Source organism: Ostrinia nubilalis, chromosome 3, assembly GCF_963855985.1.
Source record: "Ostrinia nubilalis chromosome 3, ilOstNubi1.1, whole genome shotgun sequence".
NCBI classification, from domain to species: Eukaryota; Metazoa; Arthropoda; class Insecta; order Lepidoptera; family Crambidae; genus Ostrinia; species Ostrinia nubilalis.
Window position 1 is genome coordinate 856,643 of NC_087090.1, and position 25,623 is coordinate 882,265.

The following is a 25,623-nucleotide window of genomic DNA, read 5'->3' on the forward strand; positions in this document are numbered from 1 at the left end:
ATTGTGATTGAATGTGAAGAAGCATTTGCATGATAACATTACCAGGGTTTAATTACTCCTCGTATACTACTTTTCTTTGCCAGTGCTAGTCACTGCGTAGAAGAATACCTATTTCAACCCAGGTTCTTCTTCTATTTGTGTGGGTTGTAACAACTGCGATCATTCTGTACCAGATTGTTAATCTAAAATGAACCAATCTAAAAAGGATACATTATGGGTAAGTACACTTAGTAGATTCTTAGGAATAAAGAAAAAATCAATCCATTTGACTACTCGTAAAGGTAGATACTTTTCTTCAGTTACCAGGTACCTACTTAAGTATATATTTATTGATTGGATCAAAGTCTACTTCAAGTTTAAGGTTTAAGAAATGAAACTCCATTAATTTCGACACTTTATTGATTTCACCACGTGAACACAATAACAGTGTCTTACATTTATATTATAATAGAGTTGAAACTCCCTAAATTTACCCCTTTTGAGTAATTACAAATAGATATAATTGGTACAACAGTTAACATCTATCCGGTTTTATAATTATGAGAATGTTTCTAACACTTAGATTGATTTAAAATGTCTCAAGTAAATGAAATAACACATAATGTAATATTTGGCATTGAAAGGGGCTAAATGCAACAATACTAACTGAATATACAAACAAAAATAACTTACCTACTTAATAATATCATAAATGCAAGAGATTTGGCAATTTGGTTTGCCCTTTCTTCATCAGTTAATTTTTAAAAAGACATCTCGGGATGTGAAAATAAATATTATAACCAGTGTATTTTAATTGAGTAAATACATCTATGACAACACCAATAAGGTATAGGTACAGTGAGAGCTAATGATAAAATGGTAAAATTGTAACGCTAACTGTTCCTGGTGTGGACGTAGGACCTTCGCGTGTTCAATTAACTCCCAAACTCTCAACAATCATCTTTAGATCAATAACTGAGAGTTCTATTTGATGTTTTCTGTTCTTAATCTACCCATTACATTTCCAAATATTCATCATCAATATTACTTACGTCTATTTTGAGTTACATACATAGACATTTTTGAACCAATACATTTAAAGTACAACAGGCCGGAATATTTTCATGTTCATCGTCTTCAAATGATTTAGTTTTAGAAAATACGCCTTTACACGAGTTTGTAGAATAGAAATAAGTTTATAGAATTTCATCTAAGAGCACCCTCAATCTTCGTCGAATAACCGTCTTTAAACAGGTATAAGACGTAACAACAATAGGAATAGTTCTTTTGGTGTTCTCTCCCACGGAAAACAGAACACAAAACAAGGTTTGTGAGCTTTGGCACTTTACCAGAAGTATCCATCTTCTTTCACTACAAATATTTATCGCAGTTCTGACCGAAATCAGGAAAGGGAAAGTGATGTTCAAACAAAAGCCTGTTGTTTTATTTTTGTGCAAGATTGTCGTAAAATACCGTGGTCCAGGGTCACCCATCCTACCGCCACACCGACATTTCCTCCCGGCCGCCGCGGGCCCAATCATAAGTCCATGTTTAAGCGGACGCCTGCATTGCCTCGTGAGCTTCTATATCATTTAAATTATCAATAACTATTTCCTGGATGTGCTTCCCGGAGAAGTGCACGTAGTCGTGCGGGGGCTCGTCGACTGACCGTTTACGTACTGAAATAAGAAAACAATAATTTTATTGGGTTACACAAAAACATTATTCTACAACAGTAGGACCTTGAAAAGGGAATTCAATTATTTCTCTTTCGCTCGAAAATGTTAAGGTGCAGGTTAACGTGCCATCCCTAAGTTGTCAACATTCAACCATCACTCGCAAGAGTTTCACCAATTCTGTCAAGGTCTGTAAAAATCAGACACCGTTCGCTATAAATACAAACTAAGTAAGACGCAGTGCGCTCTTATTTCGCTTGATACAGATATGAGGGTCACCTAGTATTTTTCCGAGAAGTAAGAATTCAAGTCTGAGTAGGTATAATTAAACTGCGATAAGAAAATGGAGTGAGCACGTACATGGTTTTTAATTGCGAACTCAATAAGTAGTGTCATGATCATCAGCAGCATCTAAATAGACGTCTGCTGATGGACCGAGGCTCCCTCCATAAAACGCTAAAGCAAGCGGTGGTTTTGTACCGTTTAAAGCATTTGCAACCTTAACTAGGTCATCAGTCATTCAGCGAATGACATACAATAGAAACAGAGATAATTTGTGTAGGTACTAAAAAGTTGATCAACCTGTTTTAAGGGATGGCTGATGATTGCTTACTATGCTATGGGCCACACAACAAGGCTCAAGGTCACCCAAAAGACTATGGAGCGTGTAACACACGCGAGTTTCCCTGCGTCAATGAGAAATGAGGAAATTCATAGGAAAACTAAATTACCTGACATAGCCTTCAGAATAGCCAAACTTTGTGCTCACTCACATACCCAGCTCATGGAGCCGATGGCCGTTGGGAAAGAAAAGTTCTCGAGTGGCGACCACGAGCCAGAAGGCGTAGTGTGGGTAGGCCTCCCACTACGTGGACCGACGATTGATGAAGGTCGCGGGAAGCATATAGACGCGGGCAGCATAGGACCGGCCGTTGCAGAAATCCTACGGGAACGCCTTTATCTATCAGTGGACGTCATTCGGCTGATACGATAACAATCGTGAAAAGATACTTCTTCGTCGGCCGTTTGGTGTAGTGGTTCGAATCGGACTACTATTCCGGAGGTACCGGGTTCCATTCCCGCACAGTACAAACATTTGTGTGCATGAACATGTTTGTTTGTATTGGACTGGGTGTTTTCTATGTATAGTATGTATGTATTTACAAAAAATAAGGATTTAAGTATGTAAATGTCCGTTGTCTAGTACCCATAGTACAAGCTTTGCTTAGTTTGGGACTAGAAGCGCAGTGTAAAATGTCCAAGGATATTTATTTACTTACTGACGTTCCCGGTTCCCTTCCTTAGTTTGTATGTGGGCTTGTAATCGCACTTCTCGGCGAAGAGCGAGGTGATCCGCATGCCGTGCGGCGGCGCGACGAGCGCGTGCATGTTGGTGCGCGCGCGCATGACGTCGAACAGGTCGCCGCGCTCGATGTTGAACACCAGCACGTCGGGCGACGACACCATCTCTGGGTCTAGCTCCATGGTGAAGCAGCGCTTCTCGTCCACGATGCCTTGAACATTGCGGTTAGGTGGTTAGATCTTTGGTAAGCTAATCTAATTTAAAGAAAAGAATTTATGATAGAACTAGCTTTTGCTAGCTTCACCCGCGTGATCGGCATAAATTATAGCCTATATGTTAATCTGGGTTACAAACAATAATACTGTAAAGTTTCAACAAAATCCGTTGAGTACTTTTTGCGTGAAAGAGTAACAAACATCCAGACATCCAAACTTTCCCATTTACCTATAATATTAAGGCTGGGTTGCACCACCCAACTTTGACGATAACCGGTGCTTTTTGTATGAATTTTGACACATTTTTGACGTTTGTCAAAGTTAAAGTAAGATGGTGCAACCCAGCCTAAGTAGGATATTTAGCGTAGCTAGCCCTTGCTATCTATCGCACAAAACGTAGATTCGAGCAAAACACAGGTTGTAATGTATTTTTCGCTATAGATGAGGAGTCTTAATTTTAGACGCGGCGACTTCTCCCGTCTGTCACAGAAAATCTATCGCATGCATGTCACGTTGTTAAGGAAGTAAAGCCCACAAGGAAGACAGACGATCTCATAAAGCAGGAAGGCCCTGGATGCAGGCCGCTACTAACTGCTTCTATCTGGAAATCAATGGAGGCCTATGTTCAGCAGCGTGTTCCTGTGGCTGATAAATGATGATTGACACAATAAATGCTTTATTGATTATTGATTGATTAATGAACGTGCAAGTTACCTGTGGCATTGGTCTCGAAGTCGTGGATGAACTCGACCTCGTGCTGGCCGTTCAGGACGGTGATCTTCTCGACGGTGTCGGCGACCTCGAAGCGCTCCACCAGGCGCTCGATCTCGGGGTCCGCGCTTTCCTCGCGCTCCGGTTTGAACGGGAGGGTCATCAGGGTTTCGGCCATCTCCGGGAAACGCATCTGGATGTAAATATTGTGGTATTTTTTTCGTGCATGGAGCATTAATCAAGTGACCTTTGACATTGAGATAGTAAATTGAGAGCAACATTTGCAATTTTTGCTTTAAGTAATGTAATACACTATAATAAATTAGGCTGAGTTGCACCACCTAATTTTTACTTTAACTATAACGATATCCGGTGTTTTTGTATGGAGTTTGACAGATTTTTGACGTTTGTTAATGTCAAAGTAAGATGGTGAAACCCGGCCTTAAATTAATCTCTATATTAGTTAAAATCATCTAAATCGGATCAGCATAATCATCTCTTACGGTTCATGTAGCTTTTTTAAACGTAAAGTCCAACATATTGGCGCAAAATGCCATACCTTTAATAACTTACTGGATGATCGACAGATGCAGGAGGAAGATGAATAAGAAAAGAATTAATAAGCTTCTTACCTTCACTAAGTTGAGTGGTACAGCGCAATATCCCTTGTATCGCATGGAGGGGCCGCTGCGGATGGTCTCGCTGTAGTACATGAGGCCGGCGGTGGCGCCGATGAGCATGACGGCCAGCACGAAGAAGGTCGTGCACAGCACCACCATGTTGCAGTAGGTACGGTACACCCACACCTTCTGCGGCGCCGGCCGCGGCCGCTCGCAGCTCACCTCCTGGAAAGAAGCAAGTCCAATGCTGCCTAGTTTTTCTTTTGAGACTCAATCTATAGACAAAAAGAACCACCAATAACCCCTACTCTGGCCTGAAATAATTCTCAAAGGAAATATCTCTTGCTCAATTTTTCTCTCGAATGTTTCTGAAAAGTCCAGTAGGAACAAACACAATTAAGAGGACCAAAATTCGCACCACGAAACAATATGGCGTAGGTATGCTGCTTGTGATAAGAATGGAATTTCCCCTTGAGGAAAATGGTGCCATGGAGTATGATAGAGCTGAAATGAAACCTTTACTTATTTGCGGAATAGGTATTTTATTTATTTATTTAAAACTTATATGCACATAGAACGGTGTACATAAGGCGGACTTAATGCCTTTCGGCATTTTCTGCCAGTCAACCTTAGGGCCAAACTGAGAACTTTACGTAGGGTCACTTAAAATTGGTAAAGTTGTAGTTTTGCTAACGCACATCAGGTTTTTAGTGGTTAATTTCACAGAAACCACAATTTTATGCATCAACAGGAAGATGATTAAAAAAAACATCATTACCAATGATAGTTATCGGGGAGTGCCCCGCCAAGTCGTTATCAAGGTTATCGTCAAGACTAACATCATGTTAGTAATAATAAGAAAGCTTGAAAATTATAAATATCTTGAAAAAATCGAACTGCCTAAGGCGGGAATTGAACCCACGATAAGAAAGCTCTGCTTAATTTACGACTACATAAGTAATTTTTGTCGGTTTAATAGGTAAAATTGCTTCCATCTAAAGGTCACAGGGTCTAAAAATGTTTCGCCCTTCAGGTTAAATGTAGGTAAGTGGGAGTCAAAACCAATAAGTAAGTAACGGCCGAATACTGAAACGCCATTTAAATATTTGACGGCTTCTCAAATAGTTAAGCAGCTCCTAAACTTACATTTCGCATACTCAAAACAATATCTGAGCAGTTCTCAATTTTTAAGCACCTCTCAAATTAAGTTGCACTCAAACGCCACTTAAATGAATTTTCGCATACTGAAACGCCATTCAACGCTAAGCATTACTCAAACAACTGTCAAATCGTCTTAAGCAGCTGTTAAATTTGAGAGTGCTTGCGCGGTATCTTAAATCATATTCTTTTACCTAAATCGACCTAAATAGTGGTAAATAATGTGTGTCATCGTGATCATTTCTTTCCAGCCTCGAGAAAATACCTAGATCTAATCGCTGGAACCAATGATATTATATAAAAACAAAAGCAGATATGTTATAAGCGCTCGCGCTGTGAATACTCAAATACGTCCCAATTGGGACGTCTTGTGTTTAGTCTTCGTGTGGCCTGCGTCGTGCGCAATCGCGTGCGTACCACACCGTAAGTTCCTGTTCTTACCAAAATAAATAAAAAATGCCATCGTGTGTGTTTCGAAAGTGTACCAATTATGACTCTTACAACCGAATACTGAAACGCCATTTAAATATTTGACGGCTTCTCAAATAGTTAAGCAGCTCCTAAACTTACATTTCGCATACTCAAAACAATATCTGAGCAGTTCTCAATTTTTAAGCACCTCTCAAATTAAGTTGCACTCAAACGCCACTTAAATGAATTTTCGCATACTGAAACGCCATTCAACGCTAAGCATTACTCAAACAACTGTCAAATCGTCTTAAGCAGCTGTTAAATTTGAGAGTGCTTGCGCGGTATCTTAAATCCTATTCTTATACCTAAATCGACCTAAATAGTGGTAAATAATGTGTGTCATCGTTATCATTTCTTTCGAGACTCGAGGAAATACCTAGATCTAATCGCAGGAACGCAATAATGCTGAACGCTATTGAAAAATATTATTATAATGACATGCAATTCCGAGCGAGGTTCCGCATCTCTAAAGAAACGGTGTTGTGTCTGGATTCATAATTTGGAAGCTCTTTGAAACCCCGCACCAAACGCCATACAACCAGTGGACCAAATACTTATTATAACCCTACTGTTCTACGCAACGGGAAGTTATGAACGTGTACTAGGTGATATCTTCCACATCGAACAGCCAACTGTGCATCGTATAGTGCACAAAGTAACAACCAAAATAGCTGCTATGAAATCGCTTTACATAAACATGCTTATTTCTGAGGAATAATATGGGGACATCGCATAGTAGCATTTCCAAGAGTTGTTGATTTGTCAATTTGATGCTCTGTCAACAATGATAAATGTCAATTGTGGTTACGTTTCGGTCCACGATCGCCACTTAATAGATTTCAACAATAAAAAGTATCACCCTTAAAATTATTTTTTTAATTAAATAAACATGCAAGCATTAATTTTTTTATATGATAAAACGAGATTTATGTATAATAGAAACTAAAAATAAACTGTTGTATGTTAAGTTGATTGAGTAATATTTCCATAAAAGACAATACATAACCAAACGATGCTGCGTGTAATGGATAAAAAACGTAAAGTTATCATTTGTGTAAATGAAAACATACTTTTTTTGGTAAATGTTGCCATTATGTAAACATTTGAGAGCTGCTTAGCTGATCACGGCTTCAAATCCGTTGAGTGGCGTTTGAGAATACCATTTAAAATTGAAGGATACTTAAATTTAGGAGCCCGTCAGCTGAGTGACAGATTTGAGTAGTGTTTCAGTATTCGGCCGTAAAGTAAACAAAATACAAGGGATCTCTTACCACATGTGATTATGCAAAATTATTTAGTATTTATATTTTCAATTATTTATGCAAACAATCAAGACGCCATGCGCCATGTTCAAGTTAAGAAAGAGAAAGCGATCTTGTTTTGACGTTAGAGCGATAAGGATGCGTGCGCCGCGGACATAGATTAGTTAGTGCAGAATCGTTAAAACTATAGCTATCTCTTTCATTTGCGTGCTATTTCATATCTTTTGTTTCACTTATCAGTTACATTTGTCAATGTGTGCAATTTGGAATAGCTCGGCACGGATTCAAATCGTAATTTCTATGAACGTAACATATCTATAGTTCTTTAATATCATTGGCTGGAACGCAATAAGTCTGAACGCTATTGAAAAATATTATTATAATGACATGCAATGCATGCATGCAATTCCGAGCGAGGTTCCGCGTCTCTAAAGAAACGGTGTTGTATCTGGATTCATAATTTGGAAGCTCTTTGAAACCCCTCACCAAACGCCATACAACCAGTGGACCAAATACTTATTATAACCCTACTGTTCTACGCAACGGGAAGTTATGAACGTGTACTAGGTGATATCTTCCAAATCTAACAGCCAACTGTGCATCGTATAGTGCACGAAGTAACAACCAAAATAGCTGCTATGAAATCGCTTTACATAAACATGCCTATTTCTGAGGATTAAGGGGACATCGCATAGCAGCATTTCCAAGAGTTGTTGATTTGTCAATTTGATGCTCTGTCAGTCAACAATGATAAATGTCAATTGTGGTTACGTTTCGGTCCACGATCGCCACTTAATAGATTTCAACAATAAAAAGTATCACCTTTAAAATTATTTTTTTAATTAAATAAAAATGCAAGCATTATTTTTTTTATATGATAAAACGAGATTTATATTTAATAAAAACTAAAAATAAACTGTTCTATGTTAAGTTGATTGAGTATATTTCCATAAAAGACAATACATAACCAAACGATGCTGCGTGTAATGGATAAAAGACGTAAAGTTATCATTTGTGTAAATGAAAACATACTTTTTTTGGTAAATGTTGCCATTATGTAAACATTTGAGAGCTGCTTAGCTGATCACGGCTTCAAATCCGTTGAGTAGCGTTTGAGAATACCATTTAAAATTGAAGGATACTTAAATTTAGGAGCCCGTCAGCTGAGTGACAGATTTGAGTAGTGTTTCAGTATTCGGCCGTAAGTCACTTAATTTTTGCGAAACTTTTTAAATAAAATTGTCAACAGTTCTTGCGATTTGATTATACGGTCATACCTGTTCACAATAGGTCAAAATTACCCCCAAAATGCGGGTAGATAAAATATTATCTCAATTCATTGTAATTATAATTTCGCGGGTAAGATCTAAATATCGTCAGTTGCAGGTTCACTTGGGGTAACTGACAAAATACAGTTTTTCAGTAGAGCCGTTTAAAGTTTTTTTTCGTCTTAAATCGGACATACCTTTTTTCCTATTTAACCTTTTTTGGATCTGTTTTTACAGAAATGCTTAGAATTCTACGCGGTTTTAGATTAAATAAAAAGAATTATCTAATATGTCTTAGTTAAGGAAATAAATTGCAGTTACACCAATGTATTTTTGTACTTTTGACAGTTACACTAATTTTACACCAAACTTTTGGAAAAAACATAGGTCAAATTGGTGTAAGTACTGCCCAAAGTTAAAATAATTTGATATTTTTGCTGATTTTGCTGGGTTTTGTTTACTTTGTTGCTGTATAATTTATGTAAAAGTATTAAAAAATAAGAGAATTCATGAAAAAAATAACATTTTGTCGTTTTCTTTATTTTTTTTAAATTTTTATTAGAAGGAACTTTTATTTTATTCATTAAAAAATGTTAAAAAAGCCACGAAAATCAAGGAAATATGTGTATTTAATTTTTTTAAGACAGAAATATTGAAATAACTAAAGTATTACTGTGAAACTAAGTAATTTGAATATTTTTTTAAGCTTTGACTTACCAATACCGTATTTAGCTCTACAGGGCAACTTAAACTGAAAACAAAAATGGATTTAATTTCCCACCTCTTTATAGCAATGTTGAATTAAGGTCATGAGTACTACAACAGTAAAAGTAACAGAGTAACAACAGGTTAATGTTAGCAACGCGCATTGACGCCTAGTAGGCTGGATAGTTTGTTCAATTTTTTTTTTTTTTGTTGAGCTAACTTTATCTTCTTTAACTGATACTGCTGGTATAATTTATGGTTAAACAAACTTACCTTAAGTGAAGTTTGACCGTAATTATACGAGTCGCTGCATCCGAAGAAATTTTCATATTTACCAGGTAGTCCACTTCTCATTGTACTAGGCATCGAACATTTTAGAGCATACAATACAAAAAAAGTACTTGTTATGACTCGATATCCGGCGGTAGTGGGGCACGTTTACGTCAGACCCCTCCAACCGTCGAGTCGTCATTCATTTCAGAGTATGATTTCGCTAAAGTTAAGTAAGGGTTAAGTGTAAACTTAGGGGTAGGGCGGGAATGAAAATCTCTTCGGATGCAGCGACTCGTATAATTACGGTCAAACTTCACTTAAGGTAAGTTTGTTTAACCATAAATTATACTTCGTCGCTGCATCCTCGAGATTTTCATATTTACCAGGTAGATGTTTAGAGAGCTTTTGCGAAATCAAAACTATGATAAATACGTTATTTAAATAAATAAGACCTTTATAAGGAATAATATTTATACATAATATTATCGTTAAGTAAAGCATTATCAAAATGCGAAGCAGAAGGTCTTGCTTTAAATTTAAGAATAGAATTCAAGGTAATTTTCTAGATTAGCCTGCTGCTTTTCTTTTAATCGATTCTATGATAACTTTTCAACAATTAGCCGCTGAAATTGTTGCATGACGGACACTTTGTGCGGAATATAATTTTGGGTTATATCAATATAACTCACACGTAATGAAAAAATATTCAAATATGTTTCATCTATCCTAGAGGCTCTTGCATTATGGTAAAATTTCTTCGTAGTTTGAGATTAGTTTTTAGTATAATAATGATAATTTAACTTGTTATTCATGTAAACTCATAAGAAATAATTGTATTTGCTGGAATAATAACTCTGATATTGAAAACAATACTTTAAAGTGCAACTGGGACCACCCGGGTGCTAAAGTATTAGTGAAATCACCGGTAAATATAATAGGCCAGGTGTCCCATTCTTCTGCAAGTTAATATTTTTACTACTTCTTTTTTATGTAATAAATACTTAATAGTATTCTAATGGTAATTTTATGCTTCAAATAAAATGTAGCTGTTGTTTGAAATTTTGCCTTCGCTTTTAAGTTTACACATTAACTTTTTTCTATTATGGGGTCAGATTTTGTACATTGAGCTATGATAATTGAATTTATATGTATGTAGTTTAAGATTTTAATTTTCCCAAGAATTACAACAATTCACTAACGTGAGAGAAGCGCAATGTCTAGTAAAACTAGCTTTGGAAACATAATAACCAAACTGAGAACGATAACTTTATATTAACAGAATATAAAATTAAGGATTAACTAAATAAGTGGGTACTTCGCAAAAATTTGCGCGCGATCCGTGAGTATCGCCAGTCAGCGTGCTCAGTCCGACAGAACGTCGGCACACAAAAGAGGTGGCTAATTCTAACTACGTTCAGGTAATGATATGTTTTATTTAACGTTTTGCAGATAAATGTGTGTGTATTTAAGATAGGATAACATTTATTTATTTATACTTTTGCACATAAAACTGTACAGTGGCGGACTTAATGCCAAGTGGCATTCTCTGCCAGTCAACCATAGGTCTAGCAGAGAGACTAAGGCGGTGTAATAAACATGAAAAATAAAATATATACATTTTGATATATTACCACCTTTCCTCTGTATATTCCTGAGTTTATCTGTTAGTAGCAACAATTGAATTATTTATTTACTTTTAAACGCATCTTAATAAAAAAATATAATAATAGTTAAAATAAGCAATTTTAATACATCATGACGTCAAGACCGATTTAATTTTCATGTATCGTATAAGCATACGCTTAGAGTACTCGGCTGAACCATTTAAGAACCTAGTAAGAGCAGCGGAGTAAATTTTACAGGAGCGCGAAAAAACACATTTTCGTTTACCATACTGGTATACTCAAACTTTTGAAAACTTTTTGATGTTTATTTTGAAGCTTAATAATTTAACTATATATTTTACAATAAATTAATTAATTAACTTTTAAATAGCAAGTTTTATGGCCCTTACTAACACTCAAATGGTTTTCTTTTTTTTTTTACTTCGTAAAAACCAGAATCCAAACCTAGTATGAGCGCACTTACTAGGTTTTAAAATGGTTATTGGGGTCAGGGTCCATTTCAATCTTACCATAGGTCGGTCAAAACAGGAAGTGATCACCGAATGGTAAGAGGCACATTGAATATCAGACCCAAGCTGGAGAGGCGTCGACTGATGAAGTCTACGCTCCACCCAGCGCCCATCCAACTCCAAAACCCCGAAACCTTTCAGCTCCAGTTGCAAAATCGTTTCAAATGCCTAGGAGACTGTGAAAATGAGGACGAATACAATGACAGGTTCGTGGAAATTGTCCAAACGACCAGTCGTTAGTCGTCGGTCAGAACTTAGACCCAGGTCTAAGTTCTTTAAAACCGTCGTTCAAAAGGAACCAAAAAGATCTCTGACCTCACCAATAAACTTATGCAAGAGAGACGGAACTTGGTTCTGCAGTCCTCTGAAGATGCTGCTCAGTATCGGCATCTTAACAGACAGATCTCCAAGTCTTTGACTCACGACCTACGCCAATTTAATACAGATCGTATTAAAGAGGCGATTGAGCGTACCAAAGGCTCTAGTGTTCGCAAGGGATCTGTCTGTTGGCCAAAGCCAACTGACCAAGCTGAAGACCGAGGATGGCAGAGACATCTCGTTGGGGCCTGAGTTATTGGAAGAGGTTGAGAAGTTCTACGGACAACTATACACGAGTGTATGTACACCTGTCACAAATCTAGCCGGAGAGCCAAGAGCTAGATTGACCCAACACTACACCGAAGATATCCCGGACGTCAGTCTGTACGAGATTAGAATGGCTCTCAAACAGCTGAAAAACAACAAGGCACCGGGTTATGATGGAATCACGGCTGAGCTTCTAAAAGCAGGCGGAACGCCGGTCTGAAAGGATCTTCAGAGGCTGTTCGATTCCGTCAAACTCGAGGGAAAAACGCCTACGGCATGGCATAGAAGTGTGGTGATACTCTTCTTCAAAAAAGACGACAAAATCTTGTTAAAAACTATAGACCCATCTCACTTCTGAGCCATGTCTACGTCCGAAACTATTCACCACCGCCCTGGAAGATGTTTTCAAGCTTCTGGACTGGAGCGGATTCGGCATAAATATCAACGGCGAGTATATCACCCACCTTCGTTTCGCGGACGATATCGTAGTCATGGCTGAGACCGTGGAGGATCTAAGGACAATGCTCAATGGCCTCAGTAGAGCCTCTCAACAAGTGGGTCTTAAAATGAACATGGACAAGACAAAAATCATGTCAAATACCCGTGTTGTACCCACTCCTCTGAAGGTTGGAGACACTACACTCAAAGTTGTTGACAATTATGTATAGGTACCTGGCACAAACAGTCCAGTTAGGTAGGTCCAACTTCGAGAAAGAGGTCAATCGTCGAATCCAACTCAGCTGGGTAGCGTTCGGGAAGCCTCGCAATATTCTCACGTCCGAAATACCGCAGTGTCTCAAGACAAAAGTCTTTGATCAGTGTGTGTTGCCAGTGATGCTAGGTTTTTTATGGTCGGGAGGTGGGTAAACACGAATTTTCATTTCCCAGTAAGGCACATTGACCATTATAAAACCTAGTATGTTCATGCACTTACTAGGTTTCGAAATGGTTTATGTTACTTACTAGTTTTTTAAAATGGTCAAATTGAGTTTGTGGTGTAGTTACTAGGTTTGGAGTCCCTTGCCTTTTAGGCTTCTAGTTGTTTGATCGCAATTTCTGTCTTTGTATTCGGTAGGTACCTTAATATTATGTAGCTTTATGATAAAAAACGAAAATCTGAAAACATGTCCCTTACTAGGTTCTTAAATGGTTCAGCCGTACTTTGATCTCATTTTTCTGAAATAAACACTTCATTGCATGCAGAGTTTACCTCTAATTGACTGTGTACGTTATAGATGTTATACTTTGTGTTTTAATAGAGCTTATGCTCCTACTTACTTACACTTACACAAGAACTTATGTTCTTGGTAAACCAATAGAATAAATTAATAAATTAATCAATTACTTTACTTTTACTAAGTAAGTAAATAGTACTTCAAAAAATAATCTATTTCATTGTTTTGTCTTATTGTTTGTCAAACCAATTGTGTTGTGTGAGACCCATAAAAAATGACACTCAAATCTTTTATTTCAGTAAGCTTGAAGAAGTTACCGAGGTAACCTTACGGTAGCAGAAATATTCATACATCGCACAGCTGTTTGTAGCCGATTAACTGTTTCGTAATTATGATGTTATAGGTAAATATATAAATAAATAATATTTGTATTTATTGCTTTTCATTTTATGCGATAGAAAGAAACCGAAGTCACGAGATAATGTACTAGCATGAAGTTGGGGCCATTTACCTACTACATATTTAGGAATAAATACTCGATTCATCATTCCTATAGAATGATAGTTTATTATGTATTGTTAACGTTTGGATTCGTTGTTATATTGATAATATAAGGAATTTTACCCGTTTTTTGTTAACTTTGTTAAAAGTAATATGAATATAAGTAATGGGTATCTTTAGTTCTTGCTTGTGGGATAAGACTCTTTACATAAAGTCACTAATTTAGGCGTCTGAACTAAATTCTTTACTCAAGTAAAAGAGATGAACGTAAGTGGTGTACGTTTATAGTAGAATTACTCTTCTCAGTTAAACTTGATTCTTGATAAAATATTTTTGTATAATATGTATAACTATGTATTGAAAAAACATTGCAGTTCTTAGGTAGACCAAAGTGAAAATGTTTATAAGTTGTTGGTATAAGCTTCTGTTTTGTAACTATGGAATGAAGCTAGTATACTGGTTTAAATTAAACCTTATCACGAGACCAGAATAAAGCGTAGAAAGCGGAAAAAATTCACTGTTGTTCGTTTTGGACGAAATTGCTGCAGCCATCGCTGGTCGTCGCTGCTGTTTATTGATAAGGATGACCGAAACTGAAACTGCTAATATGTTTTGGCACTCAAAACCTAAAGGTAGGATTACTGATATTAAACATCTGATGAAATCTTAATAATTTTGGTGTTTATCATGCCACCGTTCAATAAAGCTGCTGCTCAAAAAATTGCAACAGTTGCAGTAGGTACGCTACTGTTGCACAACAGGGTTATGTTTGCACACGCGCACCCATACAGTAACCGGATGGTGTTGAGGAAAAGAAGTGCGTGAACCGGTTACCCCACACCGAGGCAAATATTCTAAATTAATATTTGAACATTTAAATAACATTTTCTTGATTTAGATTAAAGTCTTTATTCCTATTGTAATTTTAATTTTAATTTATGGACTTGTATAAAAGTTTCAAATAAAAAATACATCTTATCATTTTGTGTATTTTTCTTTTTTATTACTATTTCTGCGCTTCCTCGAGCAGTTACCTCGAGGGATAAGCCCCCGTTTTTTGGAGAATGAACTGAATAAAACACAAATAATTTATTTGCGTAAGAGACACGTGACAACATGTGTAGGTATTTTTAGTCAACCTCTGGATTGACTCGTCCCTCAGTTAATTAGCCAAGATTCGCCCAAGCGTTCAGAATATTATCTCATCTCCAAATTGGAGTGCGTACACCTCAGTTTTACTTTTTAAGCTGACCTAAGCCTTCCAAAATATTATTGGCTAACGGGATCACTTTTCCGTGTCTGAAGTTGAAACAATTTACCTATGTAACCTCTATATCCGGTTTTGCAGGTTTATCAGACTGAAATTCCCCTTGTGTTGAATCATCCGATTCTTAGACTTCAGTGGTAATAAAGGCTCATTACAGTTTTGGTATTTCGGTTCGGTTCGGTTTGGTATTATAGGTAATAGTTATATGACCTCAATCGCATCGAGGTTCTTCATAACGATTATGGTATTTCGGTAGTAATCGCATTACTACTCAAGGAAATACATATTTGTAGTCTCGCTGATGGTATTATTCGAAATCATTGTTTTAGTACAATTGAATATTATAGTTTCTTATTTTATTTAAATAGTTTAAACAAAAAATTTGATAGGTAGGTCCTGTATGTAAATACACCAGCGAAGTAAATTTAGTTACATTCAATAGTAATTATGATAGCAATGGACGCACTCACCTTACGACACCGTTTTTCGGACTGGGCGACACAGGTCGCGAAGGGCAGCTGCGGAGCAACTGAGCCACGGCGGGGTCCCACCTGGGCGCACGGGGAAGACGACGGGGCAGCGGGGCCAGTAGCCACGGCAGGCGCGCTGTGCGGAGGCACGCAGCGAGTTTTTGTTCTTGTGAACTGTATTTCGATAGTAATCGCATCACTACTCTAAGAAACTCGTATTTGACCTCAATCGCATCGAGGTTCTTTCTCACGATTTTTGGTATTTTGGTAGTAATCGCATCACTACTCTAAGAGATTCGTATTTGACCTCAATCGCATCGAGGTTCTTTATTACGATTTTGGTATTTCGGTAGTAATCGCATCACTACTCTTAGGAAATACATAGACTACCTTAATAGCATTAAGGTAAGATTCCATGAAACACGGTATGAACTTCATCACAGCACAACTCACATCATAGCACAGCTCAGTGTTAAATTAGGATCCAATGTATTACGTACCTATGTACGAGCACAGATAGAATATAGTCGAAAACATTTTGCCATTCCTTTTACAGTTGGGTAAAAACAAAATAATTGTTTTAAATATTCCCCAAGCTCATCTTCCTCTCGGTCGGTACACTCTTGCCAGAGTGGTCGTAGTCATCATTGTGATTCACGATGAGTGATGTTTTTTGCATTACGGCGCGATTCGTCGCAGACTGCAGCTTTCCAGGCACTTTCGTTGGCGGAGCACTTACTTGCGGCCTTGATCCGGTCTCCTGATTCCCCAACAGGTAGCCATTATTATCCTCCAAATGTCGCGTCGCCCTAGACGACGTAATATAACTGTGTATTTTTTCGAAAGGTTTACTTTTATGGTTACTACACATTTAAACACACACGAAGCACACACTTTTTCCAATTTAATTTTATTTTTGCGGCACGAACGAGAAATTTCGATGTTACGATGCCCGCACTATCGAAGCGAATGACGACTCGACGGTTGGAGGGGTCTGACGTAAACGTGCCCCACTACCGCCGGATATCGAGTCATAACAAGTACTTTTTTTGTATTGTATGCTCTAAAATGTTCGATGCCTAGTACAATGAGAAGTGGACTACCTGGTAAATATGAAAATCTCGAGGATGCAGCGACGAAGTATAATAATAATGTAATATGCCTTAAAACTTTCTAAATTCCTATTTTATTTCATATTATAAACCTTAGCAAATCAGTGTAATTGCAAAGTTGTGTAGCAAAATTTTTACATTATTACAGATACACCAATTCAACCTGGTAAAATTATTACAATGTCAGTTACACCAAAATTGTGAAGGAAATTTGAAAAGTTCACACCTGAAAATGTCCGTGTAATTGTATTTTTTTTAAAGCTAGAATTTTTTTACGTATACCATTCGAAAGAGCAGAAAAAACTAAGAAAAACTGTATATTTAACTCAAAAACCGTATTTTGTCAGTTACCCCAAGTGAACCTGCAACTGACGATATAAGTGGGTAGATATAAAATGGTGACATTTTTAAGATTTTTATTTGTTTCTCAAAAATAATTAATTCGATATTATTATGAACATTGTATGTTACAAGGTCAATAGTTGTTAACCCACAGGTGTACTTTCCTTCCTGTTATTGATAAAATTTGTATGGAATAAAAATAAAATTATAAATATCTATTTATTTTACTTAAAAAAAACACTGAATTACTGGCAGTAAATTGTCAAAATTTAAAATTCAACAGTTGTATTACGAAATGGCGCATTTAGAGAACGATGAAAAATAAGCAAAATGTCTCAATACTTACGGCGTCGTTAGTCGGTTCGACGAGCGGCAAATTAATCGTACTGTCTTGCTTGTTCCGGACCATATTGCTGGCTTTAGTTAGTACAGTCATCTTGATGGAGTAATTCAGCGGGTTACTGCGTCGCAGATGCACCTGGCCGCACTGTTTGTGGCTCCAACAAATAAATCAATACTCCGGGAAATACGCACTTGGGTAGCTTGTTTATTTTCACTGCGCCTGTACCGGTACAGCAAGGTCTACATTAATCAATACGGGACAAATTGTTGCTATTACACAAAATGGAAATAATATATGAATAAAAATGAAATGATACATATTACTACGGTTACTTGGTAAGCAATGCACAATTTTATCGCATCATAATGTAATTATTTAATATTGCAATTATCTAACTTAATTGAATAGTGATTGGTTAATTGAATAATCGATTCAATTGACAGTTCGAGTTTGTCTATGAGCTAGTAAAATCATGATGGTACCGCCTTACTGTCCGCCATTATGAGAAAAAAATATTGTCTATGATGTCAAAAAGAAAAGAATTTTGAGGAAACGGACGATTAGTTTCGTGTTGTAGAATTTTCTGTGTTGAAAGAGGTTAAATGAATCAGCAACGTAGTATAGTGCCGTTGAAACATGTTTGATTAGTTTTCTACGAAATAATTTTATGTTAATTCTTTGTTTCATTGTGTAATTACCACGCTAGTTCATAAATTGTGAGCACAAATAAAATGGCGACTGACCAAGCAAAAAACCGCATGCATGTATTCAAGAACACTGGAAAAGATGTCGATGTGAGTATATTTTGTGACAAAATTCGGTTTATCATTTTAATCACACGCCAAAATGTCCGTCACCCGGTATACTCACACTCCTCGCGTGTTATTTTTCAGGAAATGCGCAGGCGAAGGAACGAAGTGACAGTTGAGCTAAGAAAGAATAAAAGGGACGAAACGCTCCAAAAGCGTCGCAATGTGCCCATCAACGACTCCACAGACGAGGACGAGATCGAGAGGTCACTGGCGGCGACCAATCTGAAGGAGCTGGTGATGAACGCGGCCAACGCGGAGAATCCCGACGTTCAGCTCATGGCGGTGCAGCAGTGCCGCAAGCTGCTGTCGTCGGACAAGAGCCCGCCCATCGACGAGCTCATCATGAACGGCATCCTCCCCATCCTCGTGCAGTGCCTCTCCAGAGCCGACAACCCCACGCTCCAGTTCGAGGCGTCCTGGGCGCTCACCAACATCGCGTCCGGGACGTCGGCACAGACGAACAAAGTGGTCCACGCCGGTGCTGTGCCCTTATTTTTGCAGCTGTTTATGTCCCCACACGAGAATGTCTGCGAACAGGCGGTGTGGGCTCTGGGTAACATAATTGGAGACGGGCCCGTGCTGAGGGACTTTGTCATAGAGATGGGAGTTGTTAAGCCATTGCTGAGCTTCATCAAACCAGAAATTCCTATTTCGTTCCTTCGTAATGTGACGTGGGTGATCGTCAACCTGTGCAGGAGTAAGGACCCACCGCCACCAGCTAAAACTATTCTAGAAATTCTTCCCGCTCTCAATGTACTCATCGTTCATAATGACACTAGTGTGAGTATTATTATTTTGGTTCACAATTTTAACCACCTGTTTCATCACTTGACTTTCATGAGTGATTTCCAGTAAATGGCTTTGATATAAAATGCTTTATTCTTAGTTTTAATTGTTTTTCTTTGCCAAAGTAAGAAATCATTTTAGTTTTTTACTAAACTACCTTATTTTTTAAAATAATTAAACATGAATAAGTAGGTATTTAAAAGTAATTGAAATTGAATGAACAAATATCAACACAAATTATAGAGAACCTTTTGTTTAAAGATTTGTTTTTTTGCTGTCTAATCAAACATTAGAGTGGTGATAAAGTCTGACTGATAACCGGCAGTGCAATCTAAAATAAAAATATTTCGTCATTGCTATCATGGATTAATAAATAATTGGCATTAACTTTTCTCTGAAAAATCAGTTAGTTACTAAGATTTGAATGTTCAACTCAACATTTAAACAATTTTCAATTCTTTGTTATATTTTAGTAATTCTGTGTATTCTTTTACAGATCTTAGTAGACACTGTGTGGGCAATTAGTTATTTAACAGACGGTGGAAATGAACTTATCCAAATGGTCATAGAATCTGGAATAGTCCCCAAACTGATCCCACTACTATCACACAAGGAGATGAAAGTGCAAACGGCAGCGCTCCGCGCGGTGGGCAACATCGTGACAGGGACGGACGAACAGACACAGATCGTACTCAACTGCGATGCTCTCTCGCACTTCCCAGCGTTATTGACACATCAGGTATGCACTTTTTTGAGAAAATGTTAAACTTGTCAAATTGTGATAATTTTTAGACTGTTAAATTGTGTATGTATAAATTGTTTGTTGAATTATGTGTATATTCTTTGTCTGCCTAGCGTTACAAGCTTTGTAATTTCCATAGGTTTGATATAAAAAATTACACAATTAAAATGGCTTGATAATTACACTGTTTATTGAACGTTCCAGAAAGAAAAGATCTGCAAAGAGGCCGTGTGGTTCCTATCGAACATCACAGCAGGCAACAAACACCAGGTGCAGGCCGTGATCGACGCGGGCCTTCTGCCGCTGATCATCGACAACCTGCGCAAGGGCGAGTTCCAGACGCAGAAGGAGGCCGCGTGGGCCGTGTCCAACCTCAGCATCAGCGGCACCAAGGACCAGGTGGCCACGCTGATCAACTGCGGAGTTATACCGCCCTTCTGCAACCTGCTGAGCTGCAAAGACACTCAAGTCATCAATGTGAGTTTATATTAACATAACACCTATATTAGTCCCCTAGACTAGTTATACGACATGTGGAAGTTCGTTCGTTTGTTCGTTCGTTTCAGCCAAATGACGTCCACTGCTGGACAAAGGCCTCCTCCAAGGTTTTCCGCAATGCACGGTCCTGCGCTGCCCGCATCCAGGCTCTTCCCGCGACCTTTACCAGATCTTCGGTCCACCTAGTAGGAGGCCTGCCCACGCTACGTATCGTACGATCTACATGTCGAAGTAATTACGAAAAAACCCTAAAGCGATTTCAAAATAAAAATGTTACATTTTGTAACTTGTCTAGAAGGGCAGATATTATAGTTATACATTTGTTGATATTTGACAAGATTTAGGTTTGGGAATATTTTTTCTTATTGGAAAATTTATTATTACTAAACATGAAATGAAACCAATACATAAATATCCAAGGTTGAAAAAACTTTCTGGAGAATCTCAAGAGAGCTCACCTACCACCTACTTTCAGTTTCTAGGTCGAGGGGATCATTGTTATAACAATTCCGTCGACGCCATGGGAACACTCAAATAAGTCTATGTTAGTCTACTGAAGTTACCATTTTTTTTATCTGCTACTTGGCAATCTGTTTCCGCGAAACAATAATCCAATCGTCTGTCTGATTCCAATCTGGTTCTTGAGGCGTTCAGTAAGAGACTAGTCCAGTGAGTCATCTCTTATTCTTTCACTGCAAATCTTTTCTCGTCTAGAAAAGTGAAGACTGCCAGTTCCTTGCAGTTGAGAGTCTCAGTTGGTAACTTTTACTGTACTTTTCAAGTTACCATTAACCATATTGTAATCACAGGTGGTGCTCGACGGCCTGAGCAACATGCTCAAGATGGCGGGCGAGAACGCCGAGCAGGTGGCCAACATGATCGAGGAGTGCGGCGGCATCGACAAGATCGAGGCGCTGCAGAGCCACGAGAAGGTCGAGATCTACAAGATGGCCTACGACATCATCGAGCAGTACTTCGCTGGGGAGGTCAGTTCTCATGACACATTTTTTTGCAAAATACCACGCAAAGTAGCCAAAAAGTTCTTAACACTTCTGGTTACAATGCGGGTTTTCGCGAATGAAAGATCCGCTAGATGGCGGGACGTGGATGTGGGGTCTGACTGCTGCGTGATAGGTGGATTTTGACATGTCTGTCAATGTCATGTCAAAAATAACCAATCATGCAGCATGTGGACCTTGCGTCTACGTATTGCCATCTGGCGGATTTTTCATACGCGAAAACCCTCATTGGAATAAGGTTGTGTTACCAATTTTTTGGCCACTTTGGGCGTCACGAACTATTTGACGATGATTGTACTGTAGACAGTTCATCAGACTATTTTTGTTGCAAAATGCCAATACAGTGACATGATTTCGGGATATAGATGACCCACGTTGAACTGTCCCGCCAAACTCAATGACAGGGGGGCGCTACCATCGTTCAACTATATGGTTTCCAACATGGCAAAAATCTGAACCAGCGATCCGGTATTGACGGTGGCGCCCCACTGTCAATGTCATCGACAGGACAGTCCAGTATTTTGGAACTATAGAAATAGTGTCACTACTCGGTTTATTTTATCTGTATTTGGTGGCTCACGTGTTACGCGAATCTGTTTTTGTTTGCACAAGTTGTACAAAGAAAGACGCGTCATATTATGCGCAGTTCAATTCCTCTTATGATGTTACAGGTCAAAGGAATAAGTAAAAAACTGACGAAATTACTCATTGTCTTGGAATGTATTTTTGTGGAATTTAAAATTAAATTACTAATTTTTTTGCGTTATATTTTGCTACAATGTTGTTATACTGAGCGAGCAATGGAGCCTCCACTTATTTTTTTAACCCTACAAATTTTAATATGAGCCACTCAGGCTGTCATTAATAACTCGTTCTCTACCCGACAACACCGCATCTATTTTTGATGTTTGAGAGATCCAAGCACAAATTCTAACGTGAGAACTTTTTCCAGGAGGAGGATGCGACACTAGTGCCTGCGGCGGCGGACGGCGGCTTCCAGTTCGACGCGGCGGCGGGCCCGCACGACGCGCTGCGCTTCTAGGCCCGCCGCGTCTCCGCTGGATTCACGAACGAATAGTCCCGGCCCCGGGCCCGCCCGGCGACGCCTCGTGTAAATTGTTATTGTGCGGCCCCCCGCTAGGGCTTCGCGCGGGGAGCCCGTGTCGTTCGTCGATTCAACGGGCCGTTACAAAAAGGCCCCAGCACGGCCCCGGCCCTGCTGCGGTTTCGTTGTGATACAACTCTAATGTGATGTTTCAAAATATTTTCAACTTGTTTTCGATTTCGTATTGTGACGTAAACGGACGATGGACATGAAGTGGATAGCTTTAACGATAAGTGCGCGTACGACGTACGCGGGGATGTATTCGCTTACTATTGATGCTTTTGATAATAACATAGTATTTATGTTTCGATTTTAACTCCGAATGTAATATCATCAGAACCTCAGGACTAGAGTGAACACCGTATTTTAAGGTTATCGATTATGTTCTGACATTAAGCCCATTTGTATCTATATACCAATAAATTCTGTCCAATATTAATTGATTTTTATTTTAAATAAGAAATGGTACAAATCTTTAGAAAATTGAAGGGAGCAAGTCTTCCGGAGATCTTAATTCCAGCATCTTGAATTCGTAATGTTTCTGAAAAAGAAAAATATTTTTAACACAAATAAAATTAGTATCTGTATACACTTGTAAAGCACGCCGTTTATTCCCGATGTCCCCCACTATTTGTCCACCACTGGTGGACATCGATAAAAAAAGTTGCAATGTCCACCAGTGGGGGACAGCGCTACTGAAATCTTCCCGTTGGAGAAGAAATGAGTTGCTCTGTCCCTCAGTGGTGGACATCGAAACCAAAAAAGTTCCGTTGTCCTCCACTATTATATTTGTGTTCATGAATACAAACATTTTAAGTAAATCTTATACTAATAATTATAATACATACATTTTTAAAGCATTTTTATTATAGTTTAAAACAATCCTTAATTTATACTGACGCCCCTAGGAAGTGTGCGTTAATCGGAACGGTTTTGTCATTTTTAATTTTCCAAGTACTTACAATGTTCATGTTATCAGAAATTATTGTGTCGGTAATGTTACTATTTTACACTTATTATCTGTAATAATGTCGGAAATTGCAGGAACTAGTTCACGACAAATTGAAAAAGTTTACATAAATAGGAAAGGTGGGATGTTAAAAAACTGAGAATTATATTTGATACGAATTAAAAAAATATATTTTTTAACAATCACGAAAACAAAACAAATAGTGGGGGACAACGGAACTTTTTTGGTTTCGATGTCCACCACTGAGGGACAGAGCAACTCATTTCTTCTCAGTGTCCACCAGTAGGGCCCAACGGGAAGATTTCAGTAGCGCTGTCCCCCACTGGTGAACATTGCAACTTTTTTTCTCGATGTCCACCAGTGGTGGACAAATAGTGGGGGACATCGGGAATAAACGGGTAGCTTGGGGTCATTGGACGGGATTCTACGTGCTCACGGACCAGGCTTTAGCGCTGACGCGTCTTTTGTGTTCTGTATTGAAATATTACATTAGGTGTGACATTTTGCGTTCGCCAACTTTTATAGCGCGACCTATACGCAAAAAATGTCAAGCAATCAAGTTGGAAGCTGTGTAGACGCGTAATACTAGCCTTCTTGAGGTCGCAGGCGTAGCACTTGACGTTGTGGTAGGACGAGACGCTAGACTCGTCGGGCGCCGACCGCGCCGTCACGCGGCTGCGCAGCGACATGGCGTCGTAGAACAGGCCCACTTTCTGCTGGAAGCTGGACAGAGAAAGATAGAAAGCTTGAGTTTGAAATAGTACGAGACGAGAATATGGGATGGGCATTAGTCAATACATGGAATTTGTAAATATTATCCATTGGTGGCTGAATTATTGCCCAAAATGTTAGTACTAGATAAACCACGATAACGTCATTTCAGACTAAGGACATCCACTGTTGAACATAAGCGGGTCTCTACAATAATTTTCAGATTGACCGGTTGGCCTGCATCCAGTTCAGCGCCTTCCTGCAACCTTTAATGAGGTCATTTGTGCAACTTGTGGGCGTTCCACACCACCCACGTGATTTGAAAGAGCACGGGCACAGTTAGAATGATGGTGATGCTTCTCACATCGTATTCCTATAGCAGTTAGCGCTACTGTATAGTGAGTAAGGTATCATGCGCTAGTGGCGCCAACTGGAGTGCGCTGAAGCAGTGAGAGGACTATAATAATATACTCAACAGAAAGGCGCCACTGTAGAGTAAGGTCCTGTCACTTGCCAGTGAAGCAGTGGTGCCAACTGTTACTGACATATACAAAAACTCATCATCATTTCAGTCACAGTCCACTGCTGAACATAGGCCTCCCCCAATAATTTTCAGCCTGCATCTAAAGAATGAAAATCCTTCCTGCTACCTTTATTTTGGTGGTCCACAATGTGGGCAACAGAAACTAGCTTTCAATACTAACTTGGGCAGCGGCTTCGGCCAGTGGTTGTCGAGGCGGTTGACGCGCATGATGGCGTTGAGGCGCTGCAGCAGGCCGAAGTTGTCGCGCTGGATCTTGCGCGTGCGCTCCAGTTCGCGCTGGCACTGCTTCAGTTTGAGCGCCACGTGCGGGCGGGACGGAGGTGCGCGTGCGTCGATGGCTGGCAACGCAGAACGCACCTCCGGGGACACGGTCAAATAAGTCAACATTATAAACATGAAAATTAAACTATATTAAAATTTAGGACAATAAAGTCTTAAATAAAGAGAAAAAAAACTGCATGCATGGTTTCGATTTGGATGAATTTATAAAACCCGGGAAGAAATCTGCGCTCGTAAATCATTCTATGACCTAATTCACGCGGGAATTTAGAATGGGCAGGACAGGTCTAATTCAAATTACAAACACAATGTGCATTATTTTTGAGCTACAATAAATTACAATTATCAAAGAGGCAACCTCTAAGAGATTTTGAGTTATTTTGCAAGCGAGGAAGCTAATCACGCCAACCACAGTCGGCATGTAACAGTCTCCTTCATAATGTATGGGTGCCGGCAGATCAATCAAACATTGGCATCTAATTCAACAACAGTTGAGTTGTAATAGGGGCGATTTTACGACTGATTAAAATGTATTAATCTGCTGTGCTGTCGTTTGTACACAACATTATCAATCATTATAAATTATC

The 25,623-nt window shown here is 38.7% G+C and overlaps 3 protein-coding genes across 3 annotated transcripts; 1 reads left to right on the plus strand and 2 right to left on the minus strand.

The window, feature by feature from the left end:
• Nucleotides 1-768: 768 nt before the first annotated feature.
• On the minus strand, nt 769-17,931 carry LOC135087325 (uncharacterized). The gene is made up of 5 exons (XM_063982124.1): nt 17,574-17,931; nt 4,517-4,729; nt 3,888-4,077; nt 2,936-3,169; nt 769-1,658 (listed from the first exon to the last, which is right to left on the minus strand). Exons 1-5 carry the CDS (start codon nt 17,661-17,663, stop codon nt 1,531-1,533), a joined length of 855 nt encoding a protein of 284 aa, XP_063838194.1. The 5' UTR covers nt 17,664-17,931; the 3' UTR covers nt 769-1,530.
• A 135-nt stretch (nt 17,932-18,066) lies between these two features.
• LOC135087319 (importin subunit alpha-4) lies at nt 18,067-22,971 on the plus strand. Its single transcript, XM_063982119.1, has 6 exons — nt 18,067-18,364; nt 18,464-19,162; nt 19,665-19,907; nt 20,115-20,387; nt 21,218-21,394; nt 22,380-22,971. Exons 1-6 carry the CDS (start codon nt 18,302-18,304, stop codon nt 22,467-22,469), a joined length of 1,545 nt encoding a protein of 514 aa, XP_063838189.1. The 5' UTR covers nt 18,067-18,301; the 3' UTR covers nt 22,470-22,971.
• Nucleotides 22,972-22,997: 26 nt separating this feature from the next.
• LOC135087984 (uncharacterized) lies at nt 22,998-25,144 on the minus strand. The gene is made up of 3 exons (XM_063982858.1): nt 24,918-25,144; nt 24,093-24,225; nt 22,998-23,073 (listed from the first exon to the last, which is right to left on the minus strand). Exons 1-3 carry the CDS (start codon nt 25,142-25,144, stop codon nt 23,008-23,010), a joined length of 426 nt encoding a protein of 141 aa, XP_063838928.1. The 3' UTR covers nt 22,998-23,007.
• Nucleotides 25,145-25,623: the final 479 nt, after the last annotated feature.

Excerpts from the sequence above, each read along its gene's own strand:
- LOC135087325 (XM_063982124.1), bottom strand. The coding sequence starts at position 17,663 with ATGACTGTACTAACTAAAGCCAGCAATATGGTCCGGAACAAGCAAGAC. Across the intron at positions 4,730-17,573 it reads TCGAACCGACTAACGACGCC|GAGGTGAGCTGCGAGCGGCC; the intron begins GTAAGTATTGAG and ends GCTTCTTTCCAG. Across the intron at positions 4,078-4,516 it reads TACCACTCAACTTAGTGAAG|ATGCGTTTCCCGGAGATGGC; the intron begins GTAAGAAGCTTA and ends ATTTACATCCAG.
- LOC135087319 (XM_063982119.1), top strand. The coding sequence starts at position 18,302 with ATGGCGACTGACCAAGCAAAAAACCGCATGCATGTATTCAAGAACACT. Across the intron at positions 18,365-18,463 it reads ACACTGGAAAAGATGTCGAT|GAAATGCGCAGGCGAAGGAA; the intron begins GTGAGTATATTT and ends GTTATTTTTCAG. Across the intron at positions 19,908-20,114 it reads CAGCGTTATTGACACATCAG|AAAGAAAAGATCTGCAAAGA; the intron begins GTATGCACTTTT and ends TGAACGTTCCAG.
- LOC135087984 (XM_063982858.1), bottom strand. The coding sequence starts at position 25,144 with ATGTTGACTTATTTGACCGTGTCCCCGGAGGTGCGTTCTGCGTTGCCA. Across the intron at positions 24,226-24,917 it reads TGGCCGAAGCCGCTGCCCAA|CTTCCAGCAGAAAGTGGGCC; the intron begins GTTAGTATTGAA and ends TTCTCTGTCCAG. Across the intron at positions 23,074-24,092 it reads ACGCCTGCGACCTCAAGAAG|AAACATTACGAATTCAAGAT; the intron begins GCTAGTATTACG and ends TTTCTTTTTCAG.